Source organism: Oncorhynchus nerka, linkage group LG11 (assembly GCF_034236695.1).
Source record: "Oncorhynchus nerka isolate Pitt River linkage group LG11, Oner_Uvic_2.0, whole genome shotgun sequence".
Lineage (NCBI taxonomy): Eukaryota > Metazoa > Chordata > Actinopteri > Salmoniformes > Salmonidae > Oncorhynchus > Oncorhynchus nerka.
The window spans coordinates 37,582,455-37,609,002 of NC_088406.1; the positions used below are offsets into that span (position 1 = coordinate 37,582,455).

Sequence of the window (26,548 nt, forward strand, 5' to 3'; positions counted from 1 at the left end):
ATGGAACCGATCAAACAAAATAGATCAAATGCAATTAAAAGGACAATCTACCCACATTTGTTTCATTGCCACGACAAATCAGAGTAAAAAAAACAACATTTGTACTTTATTTCTTTTTTGAATGCTAAATTCTTCGTCATGGAGACAATGCCACAAAAGAAAAGGTTCAGTCTTTGGCCAGTTTGCACCCTGTCCCATGAGTCCCATCTCAGCCACCAGTAAGTTTGACTGCATACATCATGCTAAGTACCACAGCAGTCAGTATCCCTGGTGTGTCCTTGCTATAAGATGGTGTTATTCACAAAATACATGACAACTGCACTCCCACACAAAAACTGAGACAACCAAACAAGGGCAAATACTTATAAAATGTTGATCTTTATTTTAACCAAAACCAAGTGTCCACAATGAATGCACAACATAGCAAGTAGGTAAGAAACTGCTAGCATAAACAGTACATATCAATTCCATTGTCACAGTTCAGTTTCTACGAAAAAAAGAGCATTATGAATATGATTAACTACCTATTTAAAGAAATGCCACAGAAAAATTAATCTTACAGCTATATCAACTACTACAGACTGAAGACAAACACAAATACCATTACACATTGGCAGCAATGTGTCAAAAGGAAAGCCATAAATGAAACGCAGTAGAATTCACATGCTGAAGCCTTATTGGAGAGATCAGAGGGCAACCAAATGGAACAAACATCATTTTGCAGAAAACATACACAATGTGACATTGTGTCCTAAAAAGGTGGCACTAGGCTTACATACAAATTCCCCAATATCTTCAGGCCATCTCTATCAGTTGGTACACAGTCCATCACAGCTATGGAGATCACACACTCATGAGTTTCCCATTGCTGTGCTGTACCTCATTTCCTTTCTTCACGGAGCAGTAGTTATATTCATAACTTCATGGCTGGCTGGGTCAAATGATACGTCTGACTGTACTAGACAGGCCGCATAAGGATGTCCATATCATAGAATATGTACAATAGAGAGGTAATCCTCTCATCTCTGAGCGGAGTGCCAGTCTCAACCATACATGTCCTCTCTGTCTGCATTGTAGATCTCTCCCTCCTGCAGGGAGGCAAAGTTGAGGAAGTGAGAGGGCCGATGGACCTCGTGGTAGAACTCCTTGGGGTTGGACAGCTGCAGGTCATACTTCATGTTGGGGTCGTGGCGAACACCTGAAAGAGGAAGAGAGGATGTATTGAGATGCACTATATTGCCAGAAGTATGTGGACACCTCTTTAAATTGGCCACCTTTCCAACAAGCCAGTTCATCACTTTTCTGCCCTGCTAGAGCTGCACCAGTCAACTATAAGTGTTGTTATTGTGAAGTGGAAACGTCTAGGAGCAACAACTGCTCAGCCACAAAGTGGTAGGCCACACAAGCTTACTCAACAGGACCGCTGAAGCGTGTAAAAATCGTCTGTCCTCGGTTGCAACACTCACTACCGAGTTCCAAACGGCCTCTGGAAGCAACGTCAGCACAGTAACTGTTAGTCGAGAGCTTCATGAAATGGGTTTACATGGCCGAGCAGCCGCACACAAGCTTAAGTCTACCATGCGCAATGCCAAGCGTTGCCTGGAGTAGAGTAAAGCTGGCCAACATTGGACTCTGGAGCAGTGGATCGCGTTCTCTGGAGTGATGAATCATGCTTCACCATCTGGCAGTCCGACTGACAAATCTGGGTTTGGTCGATCACAGGAGAACGCGATCTGCCCCAATGCATTGTGCCAACTGTAAAGTTTGGTGGAGGAGGAATAATAGTCGGGTGCTCTTATCATGGTTGGGGCTAGGCCCCTTAGTTCCAGTGAAGGGAAATCTTAATGCTTCAGCATACAATGACGTTCTAGACGATTCTACGCTTCCAACTTTGTGGCAACAGTTTAGGAAAGTCCCTTTCTTGTTTCACCATGACAATACCCCAGTGCACAAAGCGAGGTCCATAAATAAATGGTTTGTCGAAATCGGTGTAGAAGAACTTGACTGGCCTGCACAGAGCCCTAACCTTAACACCATTCGACAATTTTGGGATAAACTGGAACGCAGACAGCGAGCCAGGCCTAAATCTCCTAACATCAGTGCCTGACCTCACTAATGCTTGTGGCTGAATGGAAGCAAGTCTCCCCAGCAATGTTCCAACATCTTGTGGAAAGCCTTCCCAGAAGAGTGAATACTGTTATAGCAACAAGGGGGGGGGGGACCAACTCCATATTAATTCCTATGATTTTGGAATGAGATGTTTGACGAGCAGCTGTCCACATCCCGATAACATTGATAATCAAACACTGCAAGCATGTGGTTGTAAAATGCTTATTCTCCTAATATGCTTATTTCCCTGATATGTTACACAGATGTTGAATTTCATTGTTTCAAATACACTAAGATTTGAAGACACTGATGACGGGCGTTAGCCATTATACAAGACTTTCCATTTAGCATGCCTTTTCAATCTAGGAATAGGTTTAATCTGTGTCTGCGAAATCCCGGGTTCTATGCACTACTCACCCATGAAGTTGTAGTTCCAGGAGACCTGTCCAGGCACCATGAAGAAGCCCAGGAAGCGATCAGACAGAAGCATCTGAACCCTCTCATAGTGGGAGGGCAGGTAGCCCTTGGGGTTGTTGCCCTTGTCTGTGTTCTGTCTGCCCCACTCGTACCCACTGGGAGTCAGCTTGTAGGCCGTCAGAGTGCAGGAGCCGGGAGTGAAACTGGAAATGAATAAAGATGTTATACGGTAGTTAGCCTTGATGTACATGATGCAACTTGAATGTTAAGAAGAGTGATGCATGTATAGGTGGAGTTAATCAATGTTTACAAATGTAGCTGGGGTGGTTGGGACGACGAATTACCTTGACGAGACCTGAAGGCCTTAGTTTAGGCTAACCCAGTCCAGTGACGAGTAGACAGTCTGGGTTTAAACCAAGTCTGTCAATCCAACCAACATACAATAAAGCCCTCTATAACTGGGCTGGCCTGATCTGTCATGAAGTAAAACCTTTTTCAAATGAGCTGCTATATGTAGACTCACTGCTGATAAGAGTTAATAAAAAGCAAGTACAACAGTATCGGTCCTACCTGCAGGTGATGATGATGGTCTTCTCTCCATCCCAGGCGGGGTTGTCAGCCATGATCTTGGCGTGGCTGGTGACGTCCTGGGGGGAGAGTTGGGGAGACTCATTGGGCTGGGTGTGGATCCAACCCAGGGGCTCCATCTCCTGTAGGCGGAGAAGGGGTAGAGAGGAGGTGAGACACAGGGGAAGCAGGAGTGCGAGTGTGTTCTGCCCTGATCAGGAACTGAACACTTCCAATTTCAAAGGCTATGGCACACTTGGTATGAGCCTCAAAAACATAAAAACAAGGAAAATTAGCCATTGTCCATGGTTAATCACTTCCACGTAATGAGCCATGATCCAGTAAACAGCATGCCATCAAATCATATTATATGCTTGTATCTGAGCATGTGTGTTCATGTGTGAGTGTGTGTATGGTATCCCCTAAGTCTGTACCTTGAGGTACTCGTGTCCTGGCAGCTGATTGGGTAGGTGGACGGTCTGATGAGTTCCCCACTGGGGTACCATGACAATACACCTGATCTCCTTCACCTGGGGGTTGTCAGGGGGACTGGTGCCGTACAGGTAACCTGCAATCTGGAGGCAGAGGGGATGCACACGTCAGCGACACACATTCAGACTGACCGATATATAAAAACTATACAATAGACATGATTGAGGTTACCAAATAATCCTGTTCTAGCTGTATAAGCAGTTAAGCACTTCATTCATATATAAAGAAGATTACAATAATATCTAAAGAGATGTACAAAGAGATAACTAGGAGAGGTTACGGTGACGCAAACAGGATAAACAGTAGGCTGCGGTACTGACCTGGGCTCGCAGGTCTGAGATGCAGATGAACTTCTTGAGGACGTTCTTGGGCAGGATGTAGGTGTAGCCCGTCTCCTTGATGTCATCAGACGACACGTAGATGTGGTTGGTCCTCAGGTGCAGGTTGGCAGCAGAGATGGCCCTGCAGGAGGAAGTTATCAAAGAGCCATTATTGGTGCTCCATTCACCTCCGAAGCTATGGCCTTGATTTCACAACTCCTGCTGTGAGGAATAACTATAATATAACAATCAAAAAGCTCCAAAGTGTATTACATTCCCTTGTCAGCACCAAGGGTGATTGGAAGGATATACAGTTAATTCGTAAAGGATTCAGACCCCTTGACATTTTGTTACGTTACAGCCTTATTCTAAAATCATTTTTTCTCTTCCTCAATCTACACACAATACCCCATGACAAAGTGAACATAGGTTTAGAATTTTTGGCAAATAAAATAAAAACAGAAATACATTATTTACATAAGCATTCAGACATTATCATGTTTCAACTGATCATCCTTGAGATGTTAATACAACTTGATTAGAGTCCACCTGCGGTAAATTCAAATGATTGGACATGTTTTGGAAAGGCACACACGTCTATATAAAAAGGTCCCACAGTTGACAGTGCAATGTCAGAGCAAAAACCAAGCCATTAGGTTGAAGGAATTGCCGGTAGAGCTCCAAGACAGGATTGTGTCAAGGCACAGACCTGGGGAAGGGTACCAAACAAATGTCTTCCCCCTACATACCTGACTCTCCATTCTGTCTTGGAGGAGAAGGTCTGTGTCTCGTAGTTGGAGGTTGTTGAGGTGATGATCTCGTCTCCGTGTTTGTTGACTGTGCGTGTCTGCGTGGCAGTGAGCTGGGACTGCTCCTTGGTCTGCTTCTCAATCTCAGCAATCTGCTGCCGCTGCTGGGACGGAGCAGAGATCTCCATGCCCAGGATGATGTCACGGATCTCAGACTGGGTCAGAGATGCCACGTTCACGCTGGAGAGTTCAGAGAGTCGAGGTCAGACATGGTTGAGGGAGATTTGGGATTGAAATGCATGCTCGCTTGTAGTGGGTATCCTAGATGTTACTGGATTCCATAAACATTTTTGCAATAGCTTATTGAGATGGTTAGAGATTTTTCTTGTAGGTGTTGTGAACTCTCATAATAGCAAATGGAAGTTAATATACATATGACAGCTTTACAACAGCTTTACAAAGCCACCACAGATATTATAGCCACTCACTTGTTCTTCTTTCCATAGTCGGCCAGGATGAGGTCTTTGAGCTGCACCTCCACCTTGATCCACTCCTCATCGGTCAGCGTGGGCCAGATGTGGTGAGGCTCTGTGATGGTGGTCTTATCGGGCTTCAGGATCACCTTGGCACGGTCGTTGTTCACATGGAGCGCCCTTAGGATCAGGATGAGACGGGAGAACGCCTAGAGACAGGAAACAGAGCCACAGACACTGGTTAAACAGGGGTATGACAGAAACGGCTCACCCAATAAAGGTTTTGCACTCCAGAAGAGCTTCTAGAATGAGAAACAGGACTAGACATTGTTGATATTTATGGTATAATTCTTCAGTTAGCCGGCTCCTATGTATACAATACACTTATTTTTTTTATAAACATTAACCGCTAATAGCTAGATTTGGCAGAAATCGCTGTTGAATCCTTTTTAGTCTCATTCTAGTATTATCGTTCACAGGAAGTGAACAGCCACTCGCGCCTTGAACCAGTCAGTCTGCTACCACCACCTTGCTTAAGTCTCATTCTTGTACAAAAATAGTAGGAAGTAGACTAACAGTGTAGGAGGAGATGGTCTTGAGCCAGTCGTCATACAGGTTGAACAGGACCATCTGAGGCTCGGTGGCCTTCAGGATTAGGTCTCCAAACTTCTCCACCTTCAGACAGGCCTGGAAGGGCAGCTGCAGCTCAGAGCCCTTGATCACAATGTTGGGGAAGTCCAGCAAGTGGACCTGGGAGGAGAAAGGGATAAAAATAAAATGTTAAGTTGTAAAGAGATTGTGATTGCTACACATTGGTCATCTCAGTTTTCCAATAATCTCAACAGTATCAAAATGTATCACAGAGAAAGAAGCGTGATAGTCAAAATATTTATCATCTCAGTCAAGTACTGATCTGTAAATTGGGCAGATTAATGCTATGTCTATATCAATGAGGTGCAGTGGAATCAATCGGTGTGATTGTGAGGTATGGGGTATCACCTCGAGGGGGTCCAACATGCCCTTCCTGGTGACAATGATCTGTTTGGGCTGCTCCTCCACAGGAAGGGAACGAATCAGAGCAGCCACCTCCTCAGCTGTCTTCCATTTCGCCAGCTATAAAAGGGAGAGAGAAGAGAAGGAAAGAAAGAGGGGAGGAAAAGTAGTGAGGACATTGAGCATAACTAGTCTTTCATTCATTTTTGATTTGCTCCTTTCCAGAGTCTGATTGCCCTGTGCATTGCTAGAAAGTAAAAGCTATTTTTCATTTGAAGACGAACCTGTCCCAGACGTTTCTGTCCGGCCCACACAGAGGTGTGGATGATCTTGAGGAAGAGCTGGCCTGTCCTGGGGTTGAAGATGAAGATGGCTCCGTTGATGGGCTTGGTGGTCAAGTTACCCTCAAACGTCTGCAAGGACAGAGCAGGAGTATTTACATGACCGAAGATAGACAGTGTTTAACATCCTCTGAGACTAGTTACCTAACAGTATATATTTTCAGAAATGTTTCATTGTCTGAAAATGTTACAGCAAAAAATATTCTAGGAGGTACACTGCTGTGCCAGAGAATCCAACCCATAAAATTAGAAGCCGTAGAACGTTGACATGAATCTCAGAATGTCGGTTCTCTAATAATTCTAAATTCTAATTCAGCCCCAGACTCCTCACCCACCTTGTGGATGGTGACACGGTATACGTTAGTGTCATCCACAAACCAGATGATCTGATTGGAGAAGAGCTCGCCGTAGTTCTGGGAGGACAGGTAGGGCTCAGTGGGCTCTGAGGAGTAGAGTTGCAGACCCTTACGGATGCGCTCCCTCAGGACGTACAGAGCAGGGTTGGCCTTCATGATCTTAGCCATGGCCTGTTGGATCAGGGGCTTGCCTCCCGGGAACCAGTTACCGTACCCACTGGAGAACGGGAGAGAGGTAGGGAGGGAGGAAAGAAAGAGGGTGGCTGGTGAGTTCCTATGTCATGTGATAGATGTAAACAAACAAGTGTTCAGTAACACCCTTGAGTTCACGTGTGTGAGAGGGCAACTGTTGACAACTATACAAGACTACTAGCTACGCTAACAACATTTCCCATCACTTATCATGTGGACATTAGTGGTAATGCTAGAACTCATGTCTACAGGCTAGCAAATGTATCCATTACTTGTCATGCAGACATTAGCAGAAATGCTAGCATAGCCATGCTTACCTGTGGAGGTTGTAGGCCAGGTCGATGGCGATGAGCACCCCGGTGGGGGAGGGGTAGATGCTCATGTTGTCTGTGGTGTAGTCCAGGAACTTTGCTCTGGCGTAGCGCTCAATGTCGTGAGAGTCGTAGTCTCCCCAGCGAAGCTGTATGTCGATCCAGTACTTCTGGGTGGTGGTGCTGTCCATCACGTCCCTGAAGAGGGAGAGACGTCAAGGATTAATTAGTACTAAGACAGAAATAAGGTCTTTATAATGGCAAGAATAACTTGGCTTCTTGTCAAACTTGGATCTATTATGTCATTTAAGTTTGGAAGCAGTTTCCATTTTGAGATGGCACATTAAAATGGATACCTGCAAAATATAGCTCATATCCAACCAACAAAGACACAGCTTCAGTGTTAACCTGGAATAAGGTTAAAAAAAACTGTAGCGTCGTACTTTGAGTCAGCGAGCAGGGAGGGGCGTGAGACGTTCCACTTGTAGGAGGCGAAGAGTAGTATGTCGGCGCAGGAAGAGTTCATCTTGTAGGACTTCCTGGGGTGAATGGTCTCTTTCTGCACTGTCTCGATCTCCAGGGCATCCAGCTCCTGGTCAAACACCTACACAGACAGAGGAAACTGATTTTTTTGAAAAGTTTCATATGATAAAAACGTACTTTTCAACCACGTTTTTTTGTGAGGTTGGTAGAGAATGTCCTTAATAAAATTGATTTGGGTTCTGCAAGTTATTGCTGCCTGGAAAGGCATTGAAGGAATGGTACACAAACGTATAATTGGATTCTACAGCCATGTCTCAAGATCATCCGGCTTCCTGTGATCCCTGATTGAACCAAATACATCAAGCTGAAGATACAAGTACCTGACAGAGATCCATGACGACGCTCTCGTGGATCTTCTGCCACAAGTGAGCCCTGAAGATCTGGATGAGGGAGATTTTCAGGGTGGGGATCTTTCCATGCATGAAGATCCCGGTCAGATCCAGCTGCACCTGGAAACCCACGTACACCTAGAGAGGACAGAGTACGGAGCGTGATTGTGAGTTAAGAGTGACAATATAAGTCACAAAACCAATCTGGGATATGCATCCGTGTGTGTATAATCAGGTATTCACGTTGGCCCTGTTGATGGTGGGGGACCACCAGAGGGTGAAGCGACGGTTGGGGATCTGGTTCAAACCAGATCTCTGGGCGTTGGTCAGCTTCTTCCACTTCATGGACTCCTCAAAGCCACTGGCTTTCTCCCTGTGGTGAAGTATAGATAGGGCTGGAGGTTAGCTAGGTAAAACCATTATCTACATTATGTTATACTGCAATAAATGTCTTAGCATGAATAACATAAATACGTTAGAAAATGAGCGCACACAAACATGCAACAATAACCTACGTCACGTAGTGAATGAGTGTGTGGTACTGACCAGAAGAGACCCTCCCAGGTGGGGAAGTAGGTCCCTTTGAAGAGTGTGTGTTCCAGGATGCCCTCCACCCCTCCCAGAGCCTGGATCATGTCTGTCCTGTAGTTGTTGAGGTTCCACAACTTCCCGTCGTGACGCTGGTGGGTCCACCAGAACGGGTTCTGCTTCAGAACCTACAGGACAATCAGACAGAACAGAGTTAATGTTCTCCTTCACAACCTAGGACACAATGAGAAAGAGCATCACATTAATGCCTGGACATACACGGAAGGCTTTTACCAGAGTTTAATTGGTTAACTTTTGTGAGAATACCACCTGGTTACTGTTTTACCTGGTACTGTTTGAAGTCAGTGCGGACCCTCCAGCCCTTGTCATAGGCCAGCGTGTGTCTGTCCTTCTGGAACAGGGTGTTGATACGGGGGATACCTCTGTCCCAAGAGTCCTCTAAGTCCTCCAGGGTCAGACGCCTGACAGGAACACAAGACATCTATCAACTCTCATAGTACTAAACCTCTGAACCGTATGACCATCTAGTTAAAGAATATGGAGCGAAGGCTACCTTTAAACTTTGAAAAGTCTTCTCCTTAGCAAAACCTCTAAAATATTGAGTTCTACATTCTGGCATGCACCAAAATCTCCAAGTGGAACCATCCGTGCAGTGTGTGATTAAGAACGCCAAGTGGAGCTTAAATCCAGCCTACATGGGGACCAGGGGTTGAGATAGAGCAACTGTCTTGCCTGTGTAGGTGTTCAGTACCTGTTCTGTGCGATAGCCTCCTGTCTCTTCAGGGCGTATTCTGCCCAAACTCTCTGGGAGTCGATGAACTCACTCTCCCAGGGCTGGATGTAGCGGTACAGGTTAGGAATCAGCTGGTCCTCCTCGTGGCTCATACCGGACCGGAAATGGGTGATGCCAACGTCAGTCTGCTTTGACCACCTGGGGGAGCGGGAGGGCAGCAGGACAAGATGGGTTAGTGGCAGGAAGGAAAACTTCCCTCTAACTCGTAATTTAAAACATGCATTAATATGTAATATAATATTAAACTACATTTCAAAGAGGAAGTAATGCAACCAGGTCTATCTTCATTAGTCAACTAGGAATGTCACATCATTATCCAGCTCACATTTCTATCAATACCATGTTCTCTAAGTTTGCAGTAAGTAGACTTTGTTAACCTCATACAGGAACATCTATGGCCCTTTTTTGACAAATCCTAGCTTCTACATATTCTGCATTTTGCGCTTACCTCAGATCGGACTGTGGGATGAGGACGTGGCCCATGGACAGCATGCCCAGCCCTCCCAGCTCCTTGGGGGTGTAGAAGACCACAGGGGGGAAGCGACTGGGCATCTTGGAGTTGAGACCGATCTTGATACGGGTCTGGATCTTGTTCTCACATTTCACCAGCAGGTCCAGCAGCTCCTGGGTGTTGACCACCGCCTCACGGAAGTACGTCATCAGCCCTATCAGAGCTGTGTTCCACTTGTTCACAATCTGAGGGGAGATTGGGGGGGTTAATTTATTTCGACATTAGTACGGTTCTCATAACTACTGTTATGAACCCAACTAATGATGAATTTCATTTTGATAAGATTTCTCTAGTTGGTATACTTCTATATAAAATTACAGAATCTCAGTGAAGAAAGAAACCGTGATGTTTTGTAATCTCAGTGAAGAGAGAAACCGTGATGTTTTGTAATCTCAGTGAAGAAAGAAACCGTGATGTTTTGTAATCTCAGTGAAGAAAGAAACCGTGATGTTTTGTAATCTCAGTGAAGAGAGAAACCGTGATGTTTTGTAATCTCAGTGAAGAGAGAAACCGTGATGTTTTGTAAAGGAGTTGTTTACCTTGGTAAAGGTGGTGGATCCTGAGGCCATGAGGATCTGTCTGACTCTGTTGTGGAACCGCTGCATGGACTCATCATCCACACGCAGGAAACACTGGGCAGTACGCTCTTTGGTCACCTACACACACACACACACAGCAAGAACAGCCTTGTCTTAGTACAAGGGACAACAGCGTAGCAGCGTATCAGTTCCAGTCAGCCACGGTGATGAAGGTCTGACTATCTGGTCAGACCTATCTGGTCATTTAGCACACCACTGTATCGCCATGGGGAAGAAGGACAGGGTCAACTGGTATAATCTTAGTTTAAACTGGGTATAAACTAAGTTAACCAGGCAACATCCCTCTTCCTCCAGCCCTTCTCTCTCCATCCCTCCGTTTGCCCTCTCACCTCATTCTGCAGGTTCCAGACTCCGTCCTTGTGGGTGAACTCCTCGTAGCTGGTGCGACACTTGGGCAGGATGCGGCACTCGAAGCCACACATGTTGAAGAGCAGGTTAGGGTTGTCTTTGCTGTAGACTGACACAAAGCTGTTCTCCCATTGGACCGTGGTCACAGAGCGAGGCAGGCGGTTTTTAATGTCCCAGAACACAGCACGACCCCTGGACGGTTACAGAGAGGGAGGGACAACTATTATTTCACAAGATATGAGTATCGCTGTTCCTCCCATTCATGTTGCTGGTGTTAGGTTCTAAATATCAGAGTAAGAGCTCAACAGACACTATGAAAGCTTAAACAACGTTTATTAATCCCAGAGGATGGAACAGCTGAACAGACCAAGACGTGGTTCTACCAGTGGTGGTATATATACACCCCAATTTGGGGTGGAGTCCCCTCCTTGCTAAACATTGCATCTTTATTGCTAGGCAGGAAATGAAGTGATACGGGTAATAAAGTGTTCCTTCTCCCTTAATGTGACCGGACCTCGAACCCCATCATCACTAAACCACGGCTCTCTCCCCTTATCACTGCTGCCACGTGATCGTTTCCCCTACACTCAGTACATTCCAAGCTTAATTGCACTGACCATTCCTCCTACACATACCAATTAACTTCTGGTCCAGACTGTAGACTATCGCACCCCTCATGTCTCTAGCATAACTAATGATTAATAATATTCAATGTTTGGAAACAAAGTCCAAAATGCAGTGATTCTGCAGAGCTCAACTGACAATGCAGACTTCTGAAGCTGAATTAACCAGAATCCCAACATTGGTGAAGCAGGGAAAATAAAATGTGCAGGTCTCACATCAGTACATCTCACATGAGTCCTGCATTATTTTCTCAGCTACTCTGCTACTGTTCCATATAAAGAACAAACAATGGGGGGGGCGACAACGACTCACAGGTTGACGTCGTGCTTCATCAATCTCATCCTGGCGTCTCTGGGCCAGCACTTCTTGTTGTTGTAGCCCACAATGTTCTCATTGTTGGGGTCAGGGTGCTCCGTTAGGTACCTCTGGATCAGGTCCCTGGCCTCATCAGCTGAGAACCTGGAAGAAGGAGAAAAGAGCAGGACACGTCAATCACTGAGCTTCTACAGATTTCAACAGATACTTACATGGAAAAGTCTAAGCCGTTAGTCTGCACCAAGTAAAATGTGTGTGTGTGTCTCTTCTGCTCCTACTCAGGTATTTGATGTAGCATCAGTTAAGGAGTACTAACTTCTATCTAAGGTGTTGTGTTGCTGTTTTGTACCTGAAGAAGATATGTATGCGGTCGATGTATCTGCAGTAGAGGCGGATGGGGTGGGCGCTCTCTGTGGCTGTATCCTGAAAGGACAGGAAGTCGTTGGGCATCTGAGGGGGTCCAGCCATCTCACTGGCCCGGTGGAGCCCCAGCACCAACAGGTCCATGACCAGGCCGTAGTACTGCACGATGAACGAGGCAAACTGCAGACCACGGATGATACCGTACGAGTTGGTGTGGTTCATGTCCTGGGATGGGAGAGAAGAAGGATATATATAAGCAACTAAACAGTTAGTAGGGAAAAGTAAAAGGTATCAAATCAAACAATGCCATCATTTAACTGACAAAAAAGACGAGCACAATATCTTCATCATTGCTTTTGAATGAAAATTGGAATCTCAGTTTACTTCCTGAATTGACTCAAATTAAATTGATTTGATCCAAACCCTGCACAACAAACCCCTCTTCAAGACAGCAAGGTGTTCTCACTTTGTAGTTGATGACCACGTTGTTCTTGGCAGTCATGTAGTCAGCGATGTTGTGGTCCACGATGAGACGCAGCAGTCTGTTGAGCAGCGTCAGATCTATTTTCTCATACATCTTTTCATAGCGAGACTCCAGCATCACGTTACACTCTCCCTCCATCGTCTCCCACACATCCTGCAGGTTGTTGATGCCTGGTTACAAAACACGAGGGGGAAAAAAGTCTGATTTGTATCCTACAATGAATGGATATAGAATTATTGAAAGAGTCAAACAAACGATTGCAGTGGGCGTATATACTTTTTCCTATTATACAATATGCATTGGCTCTGTGAATACACAATACACATAGTACATAAATACAACTACTATAAACACACTCAAAATCTACCCAACCTAGTCCTCACCTTGGCACCACTTGTAGACGAGGAGTGGAGGAGGCTCTGTGTCAGCTGGTTTGATCCAGGGGGGGAAGAGACGTCGTTTGTCAGCCTCATACCACAGGTACTGGTCCAGGTAGGCATCCGTGATCTTCTCCAGGGGCTCCACGTCATACACAGGCACCAGGTGACTGTACAGGTCCATGAACTCTATTCCAACCTAGAGAGATGGGTGAGGGGGGGCAATTGGAGTGGAATGGGTGAGTGCTAAGTTCATAGAAGCGAGATAGATTTGGTTCTTAGGACAGTTAACTTGGTCAACTGAAAGTTCAAATCATCTCCATATAGTTAGACGAAAAGGGATGAAATGTAGAGGGTGGCTTAAGCAAAAAGCCCAGTGTGTATTTAGAGTTGGTCCTGGGACGAACCTCTTTGAAGGCTCTCTGTGTGAGCAGGTGCCGTTTGATTCTGGACAGGGCCTCGTGAGGGTTGTCATAGGCCTGCTCTATCAGCCCCAACTCCTCTCTCTGAGACTGGTTCAGCCTGGACTTCACACTGGGAAGAGAAAACAACCACACGGTGAAATCACTGCAAGATACCCTAGCAGAAAGGATCTAAAGCCATCTTTTTCAGTACATGTTCCCTAACAGGAACAGGGAGTTGGTGTGTGTTACCTGTAGGCCTCTTTGAGCCTCTCCAGGGCCAGGATGAGCAGTTTGGTGTCGTGTTTGTAGGACAGTGGGGGGAAGGGGATGGGGGAGAAGCGCCTGCTCTCCAGCCAGTGGACTGTTGTGGTGTAGATGGCCACAGCCTCCTCTGCTGTGATGTATGGACCATCCTGGGAGACACAGTTGACACATTATACACACTGCATATGGCAATATGAAGTCATAGGAACCAAGTTACCAGTTTTGGTACAAATAAATAAGCCGTACCATTAAATTATATTTTTCTATAAACAAACATCCCACATATACACACACATTTTTTTAAAACAAGTGTCAGAGTATTATACTACCGACTCAGCCTGTTCTTGAGAGACTGGTGGCCCTGTTAACTCTGCTGGTTTGCTGTTGCATGGCTGAATTGTCTACACTCCTCACAGCAGAGAAGGTAGTTGCACAATAGAGAGAACTATGTGTTCTACCTCTATGGTTGCAACAGCTATGCACTTACCTAGTGCCTTCCATGCCATAAACGAGGATCATAGTGTGTGCTGTATTACCTTCAGGTAGTTGTGCTGCCTCTCCTGCTCAGCCTTCAGGTACAGACGGGTCAGTCTGCCCAGGTTCTTCTTGCACACAGTCTTGTCCACGGTTGCGCCGCGCCTGATTCGCTCACGGTTGTAGTGGGCCGTGTTGGTCCACCAATCAGCTTTGGCCTTCACGTAGCGTAGGATCATGTTCTCGATGGGTGTGGGCAGGCCTGGGACCTGGGGGGACGACATGGATTAGATGTGCCAAAAGCTGTCCCAGTACTGGATAGGTGTAAATTAACTACCTTCCAGTAATGGCAAATGTTGAACCTTTCAGGAAAACAAGTTGTTTATTGCTTACAAAATCATAATTGCTGAAGACAACTGAGTTTGATGAAAGATTATATTTCTATAACATGTCACCAATAAATATTCTTAAAGCAAATATTCCCTGAACTGCCCCTACCATTCTGGCAGTAAAATCAAGCACACAAGACCCTGGAATGAAGCCCCAACATTCATTTCCCCCTATATGCTGCCTCATGCCTTTTCATCTCTATAATCTCATACCTTCCAGGGGATGTTGGCCTTCCAGCAGCGCCAGGACTCAGAGAGGTGCTGCAGGATGGTTCTGGCCTTGTTCTGCTTGATGCCCTCAGGCATCATGTCCAGGATGTCGTGCATCACGGCCGCACGCAGCTCCAGGTCAAAGTGGGACTCCACACGCTGCTTCGTCACAGTCTTCGCCACGCCCTTGGAGTGACGACCTGTTGAAGGGGACATCCACGATTGGTTGATTGACTGGTGTTCCCAATCAGTCCATCAGTACGAGAGCTTGTCACGATCCACAGTGAATTCATTTGCGTTTTCTTGTCGTCACAGTTCATGGTCCTGCTTTTTCCCTCTCCTCACCCTTCACAAACACACTTATCGAAATATTTACTTTTGTTCAAGGGCTCAAATGCAACTGGGTAAGCAAGTAGTTCATTGATAGGCCATTGTGCCCCATGTGATAATTAGTATCACAAACAGTTCTAACATCACCTATGATAAAGGGAAGTTAAAAGGCCTTACCTTCAAACTGCCTGGCCAGCAGGTTTCCCAGCCATCTCTCCAGCAGAGGGGTGATGCCCCTCATAAAGAACAGCCACACTCTCCATCCTGGTGCCCAGAACCCACAGCCTGGACCCTTACCCACTGGACCCTGAGAACACACAGCAAAACACATACCTTCAACAACAAACTCAGCCTTTAGTTGTGTCCCAATATCACCACCAATACATTACAGAGCAGATGTGTTACTTACTGGTGTTTCAGACATGTTTGCAATAATGGAAAATTGTTCCTTTACGAAATTGACAACATAGGTAATGTTTGTGTGACCATTTACATGGATATAATGTGTGGGTGTATACTCAGTACTCACAGTATTGAAGCGGTAGTAGATGAGATGCTTGAGGTCCTTGCACATCCGGATTTGTCTCATCAGCTTGTACTTGTAGCGGTACATGCCAGTCAGCTGGCCCACGTGGGCAAAGATGTACTGCAGCCCGTCTGACAACTACAGACCAAGGAGGAAGTAGGGAGAAACAATACATATTAAGAAATACTTTACATTTAAATAGGTTTGAATTTCTAACAGGCACTTCCAATTGTGAGACAAAATCAAATCATGCTATTTAACACCAAATAAAGGAAGATTTTATTGGAGCTTTGATGTTAGTGCTGCTGACCTGGAAAGCATCCACGTTGCCCAGTCTGTACTGCACGTGGCTGTCCACCACCAGCTTGCTGAGACGCAGCACCTCTCTGCACAGATGGAAGGCATTACCGAACCTGGACTTCTTACGCTCCTGAAGAAAAGACAGACACCACATGTGCATTCAGCAGGGAACAAGGTTATGGACTGCATTTAGATAGAAATATGATAAGTAGAACAAACATGCCTCTGACACGTGGAATAATGTAAGCTTTATTCATGACATTTCGATCTGCAAATTTCCACAATGTTGGCCAACACCACTACTAAATTGTTAACTCGCTGCAGGTTAGATAAAACATGCTTGCAATGCAGCATGTCACAAGCACCCGTTAATATTGTGCAACACAAATTAGGATTTAGTTACGCAATGTTGACAACTAAGAAGGTCTGCGGTAAGCCGGGGGTTGGACAGGACTTCTCTCCATCTTGCCCCTCTTACATCAGTTGGCATCTGGTTTGACTGGTTACCTTCGTGGTGAGGGTCTTGACAGGCTTGAGGTTGAAGTTGTAATCCAGGTGCAGGTAGTTGAGGTTCTTGCGGTGGATGAGCAGGTTCAGCATGTTGTATCCCTGTCTGCACACCTGCAGGCCCACCTCCACCCAGTCCAGCTTAGTCGACTGGAAGAACTTGGTGGCTTTAAAGGAACGAAACAAGTACCTGGTAGGGGAGGACAGAGGAGGCTGGTCAGCTTGTTGTACTTGTGTTATATTTTTTCCACAAAATTGTGCTGCAAATAGTAAATGTTAGTTATTTTTCCGTATCAAACATCTACGAACAATCATTGATGAAATTGTGGGTTAGTTTAGTAACTTGAGAATCATCATTGATGCTTACCTCTTCTTCTGGGCCTTGGGTGGTCTGTGTTTGAGAGCGTTGAGTACGTAGTACTTGAGCAGTTTCTGGTAAGACACACGCACCTTCACTGGCTGGCCGGCCGGGCAGTGCTCACGATACCTGCCATGGGAGGCAGTCAGGCAGACACTCACTAATTAGATTTTCATTTAGTATTACCATGCCATCTTTATTAGGTTTACAATATCAGCAGAGACAAGAGAGTTCACAGATATAGCAGTCATCTTCAGTCATTACAGGTCTATGTAGGACAAGTTACTGAGTATTTATTGTAAAAGAGAAGGTTTCCAATGACTTACCTGGTTTAAAAAAGGCAATAAATACATTTACACAGCAATATCAATTCCCATCCTACATCAACATTACCAAATAATGTTATTTTAGTGTTTCCTCACCAGTTCTTGATGAGTGGGATGTCGATGGCCCGCCTGGTCCTCCCAGAGCGCAAGTTGAAGGGGCGTGGTGCCCAGAGCAGAGCGATTCCATTGGCTGTGTTGTCTGTGTAGAGGGGCGTCTCCTTCAGGAAGGGCTCCACGTACTCTGGAAGCTCAAACTCTTCGTCATCCTCCGGCAGAGGCTCCTGACTCTGTAGGGGTGTGAGTATGTGTGAGAGATGTTGGACACACACACACACACACACACAAACAACAGGAGAACACTACACTGCAATAAAGTAGTATCTGCTATTAGTTGACTCCTCCAATCTCAAAATAGGTGTTTGAATGCTGATGGACAAACTGCAGCACAGATTCTGTTCAGCCAGTAACCCACCATTCAATTCAATTTTCCTCCAGTCGTTACGCACTTGCAAGCAAACCAATGCAAGTGCGCCTTTGTGGGAGGGCTACTAGCTAGGTAGATACAATTTGAGAAAACATTTCTGTGCCCTAGGCTAGACTGAGTTAAAGGAGCTGCTTGGGCAGGGTTCATTACAATTCAAGAGCAGTTTGTCTTTGAACGGCAATTTGGTTGCAGTGCATAACGTACTGTACATTAAAAACAACATACCTTGACTGAGTGTCTGTGGGAGATGGGGTTGATCAGGGGGTCAAAGTAAAACGCTGGCAAATCAGGATCCTCAGTCTTGATGAACACCACATTGGGAGTGTGGTACCTACAGAAGCACTTGTCAGCATTGGTGGCATATCACCCAAATGTGTGCATGTCAATAGGAGGTTTCCATTTCTAGAATCTAGGAGGATGTTCTGGGGTCTGTATGAGATAAGACAGTAATGTCAGTAGAGGGCATCTTTCTCACCAGGTGAGGTGAACGTGGTGGGGAAGGTTGTTGTACAGGTATGGGAAGGCAATCTTGTACTCTGTCCTGATAGGCTGTCTGATGATGATCTTGTTGATGTCGTTGAACTCGTTCCAGTCTTCATCTCTGAGATGGGAGAAAAGAGTTTAGGAATAGATACTTCCACAGTGCAATGCCCAAAAGCCACCACAAGTTAGACGGCACTAAAAATATTTATTTGAGCGATTCAGCAATGTACTTAAGAGTCCCCACTAAGGGGTAACAGACTAAATACCCCAGCTCTTACTGGAGGTTGATGTCCCTAACTAGGGGTTCAAACTTAGGTCCCCCGGGGATGGCCATGTTGAGGGCCTTGGAGGTGAAGAAGGCCTTCAGGTCAAACAGGTAGAAATAGTTGTAGTCCACCAGGTCAGTCAGCAGCTGGTTGGCCAGACGGTACAGCGTGGACATCATGGGCAGGGTGAACTGCCAACGCCTGTACGTGGTCCCGTTCACATACCTGGGGTTGAAGGGAAGGTGAGAAAGGCAGGTTCATACAAGGACAAAAAGAAAATAGACAACCAATCTAGTCATGTTTTAGCTTGAAGAACACTTGACTGATTTCAACTTACTCAGAACTTGTGCTAAACCAACCAAGACTTGTGTTTAAATATTGTGGCTTACATTAAGAGGTTTCAGAGGTCTTTGGTACGCTGTGATAATATAATGATGACGACCAGGCAACAGTTTAAACTGTGTAATTTGAAAATAAAATAAAACTCAGTGAGCAGGTGTCCTTTACACATCAGGACTGCCCAGAGAGAAACCAAAACAGGCTTCGCTGTGACTCACTTGTTGGCGTCCTTGAGGGGCTGGTGTTCGTAGAGCCACTCAGCCACGGAGGAGTCCTCTTCTGCATCCAGCTCCATCTGGATGGCCTCCAGTGGCTCCACGTCCAGGATGTTATCAGCGTAGTCCAGCGGAGGTTCCTCATCGTCAAAAGGAGGGAAGCGCATACGCTTGAAGTGACGACGGTCCCTCTTCTCACGACGCATCATGATCCACATGGCGCTACGGAGAGAATTTAACTAGGAAGTGAACGAGGATCATCTAGGTGGTTTGAGGCATCTATGGCTAACTCTAGTTTCTAAAAATTCTAAATAGGACTTTAATGGAAACTAGGCATGCTTAAATCCATAAACAGTCCTCAATTGTTCATTCACTCCAAAAATTACACCAAAAAAAAAATTAAAAACAGAACAGAATATTAGCCCGTCTTACCCCCACTGGGCGATGTAGACAGGCTCTATGACCCAGGGGATCTCGTTGACGAAGGAGATGGCTCCAGTGATGTGGTATAGGACAGGCACGTCTCTGATCTGCTCCCAGGGCATGGGCATGTTCTCCAGTAGCTTCAGCACCGCGTGGGGCATGTACTTCAGAGCTCTGTGGAGAAGACCACACAAAAAGGAGAGATGGGAAGATTAGTCGAGACATAGGAAGTGGTGTGAGCATTGGGTGAAAAGAGGACGGGGGGCATAGTTAGCAAACCACAAAACATTTTATTTATCAAATGCTTCGTAAACAACAGGTATAGGCTAACAGTGAAATGCTTACTTTCCTCTCCTTTTGTGTGGCTTCCGTATGACGTGTGTGTTAGAATGTCAGTGTAAGTATGCGTGTATGCCGGGTCCTGTTGGTTCCAGACACAGCTGCACTGGCACCGCTTGCTGTGTGGTAGCAGAGAGAACAGTCTATGACTTGGGCGGCTGGAGACTGACCATTTTTGGATAGCAGTGAGCTTGGCCACAGTGATGTACATGGCTGTACTCAACACCTTACAGTTGCCGTACTGAGCAGAGATGCAGCCCGTCAAGATGCTGAGGATCTAAGAACCCATGCCAAATCTTTTCACCCTCCTAAAGGGAAAGAGGCGCTGCCATGCCCTCTTCACAACTGTGTGGGTGGACCATGTTAATTCCTTAGTGATGTGAACACTGGGGAATTGAAGCTCTTGACCCGCTCCACTAAAGTACAACCGATGTGGGTGGGGGCATGCTTGCCCCTCCATTTCCTGTAGTCCACGATCAGCTCCTTTGATTGCTCAAGTTGAGCAGTCGTGTCCTCAGCAAACTTGATGGTGTTGGAGTTGTGCACGGCCACTCGGAGAACAGGAGAGGACTAAGCACACGTGTTGAAGGTCAGCGTGGCGGAAGCGCTGTAGCCTACCCTCAATGCCTGGGGGCTGCCCATCAGGAAGTCAAGGATCCAGTTGCAGAGAGGCATTCATTCCCAGGGTCCTGAGCTGTAGTCAATGAAACTCATTCTTACATAGGTATTCCTTTTGTCCAGGTGGGCGAGAGAAATGTGGAGTGCAATCGAGATTGCGTCATCTGTGGATCTGTTGGGGCGGTATCTGAATTGGAGTGGGTCCAGGGTTTCTGATGGTGTTGATGTGAGCCATGACCATAGCTTCAAAGCATTTCATCGCTGTAAATGTGAGTGCAGGTTACCTTGGTGTTCATGTGCACGGGGTGTGCTGAACCTCGGCAAGACGGAGCTACTCTTCCTCCCGGGGAAGGACTGCCCATTCCATGATCTCGCCATCACGGTTGACAACTCCATTGTGTCCTCCTCCCAGAGCACTAAGAACCTTGGCGTGATCCTGGACAACACCCTGTCGTTCTCAACTAACATCAAGGCGGTGGCCCGTTCTTGTAGGTTCATGCTCTACAACATCCGCAGAGTACGACCCTGCCTCACACAGGAAGCAGCGCAGGTCCTAATCCAGGCACTTGTCATCTCCCGTCTGGATTACTGCAACTCGCTGTTGGCTGGGCTCCCTGCCTGTGCCATTAAACCCCTACAACTCATCCAGAACGCCGCAGCCCGTCTGGTGTTCAACCTTCCCAAGTTCTTTCACGTCACCCCGCTCCTCCGCTCTCTCCACTGGCTTCCAGTTGAAGCTCGCATCCGCTACAAGACCATGGTGCTTGCCTACGGAGCTGTGAGGGGAACGGCACCTCAGTACCTCCAGGCTCTGATCAGGCCCTACACCCAAACAAGGGCACTGCGTTCATCCACCTCTGGCCTGCTCGCCTCCCTACCACTGAGGAAGTACAGTTCCCGCGCAGCCCAGTCAAAACTGTTCGCTGCTCTGGCCCCCCAATGGTGGAACAAACTCCCTCACGACGCCAGGACAGCGGAGTCAATCACCACCTTCCGGAGACACCTGAAACCCCACCTCTTTCAGGAATACCTAGGATAGGATAAGGTAATCCTTCTCACCCCCCCCCCCCTTAAAAGACTATTGTCTATTCACTATTGTAAAGTGGCTGTTCCACTGGATGTCTTAAGGTGAACGCACCAATTTGTAAGTCGCTCTGGATAAGAGCGTCTGCTAAATGACTTAAATGTAATGTAAATGTGTATAGAGGTCTGCTTGAAACAAGTTGGTATTACAGACCGGATCAAGGATAGGTTGAAAATGTCAGTGAAGACACTTGCCAGCTGGTCAGCGCATGTTCTGAGTACACATCCTGGTATCCCGTGTGGCCCCGCAGGCTTGTGAATGTTAACACGTTTAAAGGTCTTACATCGGCCACGAAGTGCGAGATCAGTCATCCAGAACACCTTGTGCTCTCATGCAATAATTGATCAAATATTCACTGTAGATTTCACCATTGTAATCTCCACATGAATTTAAACATCTCAACAACCAGGTTCAAAATGGTAACCAAACAATGTGAGATTTCATCAGCAGTAAGATGAATGTATTCCCTGTAAGGGACCTCTGTCAAATAAACACTTCAAAGGGCTCATTTACTAGGCTACCCGTGCATGTAAATCCACTCTAAACAATGGTGAATGTTAAGAGGCATGTCACACAAAACACCCCAAAATTTAACATTTGGCAATTGTCATTGGGATAGAATTTATGCAGCCACTCATTGCTACCTTAGCAAAATGTCAGTGTTCTCATCTAACCATAGACTATATTACCCGTTTTCAGGTCCATTCGAATCAAAGTTTATTTGTCACGTGCGCCAAATACAACAGGTGTAGTAGACCTTACAGTGAAATGCTTACTTACAGATGCTTGCTTACTAACCAATAGTGCAAAAAAGGGTATTAGGTGAACAATATGTAAGTAAAGGAATAAAACAGGCTATATACAGTAGCGAGGCTACATACAGACACCAGTTAGTCAGGCTGATTGAGGTAGTATGTACATGTAGATATGGTTAAAGTGACTATGCATATATGATGAACAGAGAGTAGCAGTAGCGTAAAAGAGGGGGTGGCGGGTCAGAATGCAGACAAAGCCCAGTTAGCAAATGCGCTGGAGCACTGGTTGGTCGTAGTAATTGAGGTAGTATGTACATGAATATATAGTTTAAGTCCATTCGCTAAATTCTCCATGCCTCTGACAAGCAGTAATGATAAATAGTGGTGTAATAGCCTACAGTTTTCTTGCCATTTTGTTTTAATTATTGCGATAGGATCATGTTCAATACGTACTGCGTATCACATTATTTATTTTGCCCAGGACACCGTACCGCTTTTCATTCACCCCTGGGAAGTTGCTTCTTACCCCAGGTATACCCTCTTGTCGTGACGGAATTTCCTGTTGGTCATGTCACCGTGGTCCCTGATGATCTTACGGACGTGCTCAGGTGGCATGTCCTCCTTCTGGGCGTCAACAAACCCAAACTTCCTCTTCTCAGAGTAGCGCTTTGCCTGCAACTGCTGCCATTTTCTGGCTGCCGGATTGGGAAGAGAACAATAATGGTTATATGATATGTTCATTCAAAGGAATTTTCCATTTTATGAATCGAATAACAACCATGGAAATCATAGCCAAAGGGGCAATGAAATGTTATGCTTTTTAGTAGATGACAGCTCCATGAAGCCAGTCCAGTAGCTGTGCATTAGATAAAAACACATGGTTGAAAAGTTCTCCATTGAGCTTAACCCACCTTTCTCTTGCAGTTTTTCCTCAGACATGTAGTCTGGAACCTGGGCTGGGGGGTGGATACCTGGGGGCATTCCACCTGGTACCCCTCTATATGGGAAGGCAGCTGCCATAGCGACTCACAACTTGAAAGATGTATACAAAAAAACATAAAAATTGGGCAAATTAGAATAATGTATTATTAGTTAACTAGTACTTCAGCAACGTACATAGACCATGCATGTCAATAACAAGTAACGCATCAGCTTATTGTGCTCCAACCAAATTCATCACGAAATGTTTCGATTTACCAACATGTAAAGACATGGCTGCTGCTATCTGGTAAATTCTTCCTAATGTTAGTTAGTTAACGTTAGTAGGTGAACTCTTTAGCAGTGCAAAGTCTGGAATGCTAGCTAACGTTAGTTCGCTGGCTAGCTAAATTATCTTAGCCAATGAATGTGCGAATGCTTTGTAACTTAGTTGTAGCACGCGTACAATTTCAAGTGCGTCGTTAGCACACTCATTGGGGAGATACAAAAAGTGGGCAAATTTGTTCACCAATAGATTAACAAAATACTAACCTATGGTCTGATTTAAACAACTAGTTGGTTAGTAATTGTTATTGGTTGGGCGACAACTTTTTTGTGAAGGCCCAAAATGAAAGTACAAGCTAACGTTAGTCTGCTAATGCTAACCAGCTCAATTACACAACCAGATGGTCTACCAAACCATACCTCCTGCTCCACGTCCAGGATAACTGCTTTGTATTGAAAATTGCCTTGGTTTGCACACGATTATAACAACATCTCTCTGTAAAAATGCAATTAACTTTTCCCCGCTTTTCACGATTGTATTGATTAGCCTTCCTCCTGTCCAAGGCATGCAGTGTGAACGACACCGCACGTTGCGCGCACTTCGCTTGAATTCACGAACGTACAGTACGCTGTTTGATAGATTTCGACCAACACAAACAAAGGGGCTACGCAAGAAGATGCGCAAACGTAAAAGACATGCGCAGTAATTCAAAGTTCCCGGATGAAGAAACGGAAGTCTCGTCAGTTGGACAGGATAGCTGTGTTCGGATACTCATACTAACCGTACTATTTGTGACGTGGGTTTAGTAAATCGTATGCTTATTGGTCATAGTATGGATATACAAGAAGCAACAGCAAAACGATTCAAGACCTAGGGGTATCATCATCCTATTCACTGCCAGATTCTACAGGGATGATGTCTGGAAAGCTGCTAGGAAGGACGCCTTCCTTCAGAGCCATGGTATGCGTTTCTCCGAGCATCTCAGCCCGGAAGACATAGAAAGAAGGAACAAGTTGTGGCCAACGATCAAGATAGCACGAAATGAGGGAAAGGCTGCTTACTTCGTCGGAGGACGAGGCTTCATCAACGGTTCAGAAATCCATATTCCTCCCTAAAATCTCACCAGAAGGAACAGGTTGATGGTTTCAGCCATTCTCATTTTCCTTATGTTGTTTACCTAACGAGCATCAGGTGACTATTTTTCAGGAATACTCAGGTATTTCAATTTATTAGTTTGTTCTTGTATGACCAGAATACCTATTTTGTTTACAAACTTACGAAGAAGATTGAAAGCTATATTTATTTTTTTATGTATACAGTAACTAAGATACTGTTTTAAAGGGCATACAGGTCTGCTCTGACTTTACACGGTTATTGCTCTATTTAGTTATTATTACTTATTTCCAAAAAAGGTCTTAGGAACGTTTATATGTAAAACATTTTTTATTCAATTATTTTATGATCCGTTTTCATATGTACTTAAAATAGTAGGTACCCTTTCATTCAAATTATTATTTGTTGTTTTATTTCTCAGAATAGTTATTGATTACACTAAAGAGGGTTTTTAGTCTCTCTTACTACAAGAACCCTTGGTTTGGTCTTGAACATCATTTTCAGCTGAGTTGAATTTCAAAGCCAGATAACGTCTAGCTCAAAGGTTATGGAATAAGCTATTTTCACTTTAAATTGACTTAAATGGTGCAGATCTCGGTTCCTTATCGTTTACGTTCCCTGCTCCTACGTCTTTGACTCATCCTAGTACAGTTTATACTTTTATATAATCTTTGTTGTTTTGTCTTTGTCTATAGTTTCTCTTAATGCTAGGGGGTTACGAAACAATGTCAAGAGTCTCACTCAATTTCGGCTGACGCCAACTTCTGGCTGAGACCAACTTCTGGAGGTCACAGTGGGGCAACGATATTTGGCTTTCCCATGGATCTGAACGCTCCGCCAGTGTCACTACAATAAAAAATACCTTTGGTGGTAATATTTTACACCCGGAATGTGTCCCCTTTTTTTTTGGTCACTTTATTTGTCTTGTGATCAGTTGTGACATTACGCTCATTACTGTAAACTTCTACGGGTACAACACCAAACATGAGAATGATGAGTTGCTTGAATCTATAGAGAAGCATATACTTCATTGGTTATTTAAATTTCCCAATTCGTTATTATTGATAGGAGGGGACTTTAACATTACAATAGATAATTCAACTGATAGATGGCCCCCAGGTAGGCCAACCAATCAGAATTTGGGTTTAATCCATTTTTTATGGAAAAGTTTGATCTTACTGATATATGGAGAGAGAGGTTTCCGGTCGAAAGATCATTCACTTGGAGTAACAAAACAGGTTCCAGACAATCCAGAATAGATTTTTGGCTTATATCCAAATGTATTGATAGTGAGTGTGTTACTACAAATATTTGCACTACTCCCCTCACAGACCATAGGGCTATTTACATTGATATCAAAATATTTACCCCTGATACGAACCTTGGTAGAGCATCCTACTGGAAGCTAAATAGCTCATTATTAAATAATGATATAGTTACATTTGAGGTTAAAGATCTGCTCTCACAATTTTGGGAAAGGGCTTGTGAAGAAAAATCATATTGCAAGAACTGGGAGCTCTTTAAATTTGAGGTGTCCAAATACCTTAGAAAATATGGTAGTAATCTTGCTAAGACCAGAAGAGCTGAGGAGGAAAAGGTGATCATTAAGATAACTTCCCTTTCTCAGAGGTCCCCAGCCGACCTCTTGGGGGAGGAGAAGATGGAACTAATTGAGTTACAAAATTAAACTGGAAAATATATATAAATTAAAAGCAGAAGGAGCCTTTATTAGATCTAGGAAAAAATGGATTGATGAGGGACAACAGAATTCATCCTATTTCTTTAGACTTGAGAAATGTAACTCTAAAAATAACACTATCCATAAGTTAAACATTGATGGTGTTATTACAGATGACCAAAAATGAATCGCTAAATACTTTAGCAACTTTTACAGAAAATTGTATAGCTCTACGTACTTTCAGGAATCCACATATATGTTTTTTAACTCACTGAATAATGTATACAGTGATATAGAATCTAAA

The 26,548-nt window shown here is 44.9% G+C and overlaps 1 protein-coding gene and 1 long non-coding RNA gene across 3 annotated transcripts; one reads left to right on the top strand and one right to left on the bottom strand.

The window, feature by feature from the left end:
* Window positions 1-359: 359 nt before the first annotated feature.
* On the bottom strand, window positions 360-24,002 carry LOC115136821 (pre-mRNA-processing-splicing factor 8-like). The gene is made up of 43 exons (XM_029672637.2): window positions 23,873-24,002; window positions 23,161-23,281; window positions 22,776-22,944; window positions 19,463-19,627; window positions 19,034-19,252; window positions 18,489-18,701; window positions 18,203-18,328; window positions 17,953-18,058; window positions 17,340-17,530; window positions 16,927-17,046; window positions 16,560-16,749; window positions 16,063-16,182; window positions 15,756-15,890; window positions 15,404-15,533; window positions 14,900-15,096; window positions 14,360-14,566; window positions 13,809-13,972; window positions 13,563-13,689; window positions 13,162-13,354; window positions 12,761-12,948; window positions 12,281-12,519; window positions 11,929-12,075; window positions 10,974-11,184; window positions 10,585-10,701; window positions 9,983-10,230; window positions 9,493-9,672; window positions 9,067-9,202; window positions 8,739-8,908; window positions 8,436-8,565; window positions 8,184-8,330; window positions 7,764-7,924; window positions 7,327-7,518; window positions 6,797-7,034; window positions 6,405-6,533; window positions 6,127-6,240; window positions 5,704-5,877; window positions 5,143-5,336; window positions 4,655-4,894; window positions 3,906-4,047; window positions 3,528-3,668; window positions 3,097-3,236; window positions 2,527-2,729; window positions 360-1,198 (listed from the first exon to the last, which is right to left on the bottom strand). The coding sequence occupies exons 2-43, from the start codon at window positions 23,267-23,269 to the stop codon at window positions 1,044-1,046; spliced, it is 7,017 nt and encodes a 2,338-aa protein (XP_029528497.1). The 5' UTR covers window positions 23,270-23,281; window positions 23,873-24,002; the 3' UTR covers window positions 360-1,043.
* A 136-nt stretch (window positions 24,003-24,138) lies between these two features.
* On the top strand, window positions 24,139-25,447 carry LOC135573970 (uncharacterized). 2 transcript variants are annotated; one of them, XR_010465053.1, is made up of 2 exons: window positions 24,139-24,669; window positions 25,262-25,447. It is a non-coding gene; the product is annotated as an uncharacterized LOC135573970 (long non-coding RNA). The 2 variants fall into 2 exon arrangements; XR_010465054.1 differs by having other exon boundaries at window positions 24,139-24,644.
* Window positions 25,448-26,548: the final 1,101 nt, after the last annotated feature.

Coding starts and splice junctions, on each gene's coding strand:
- LOC115136821 (XM_029672637.2), bottom strand. CDS start 23,269: ATGGCAGCTGCCTTCCCATATAGAGGGGTACCAGGTGGAATGCCCCCA. Junction 14,567..14,899: donor AGGCCAACATCCCCTGGAAG/GTATGAGATTAT, acceptor TCGTCCCCCCAG/GTCCCAGGCCTGCCCACACC. Junction 7,035..7,326: donor CTGGCCTACAACCTCCACAG/GTAAGCATGGCT, acceptor CCCGTTCTCCAG/TGGGTACGGTAACTGGTTCC.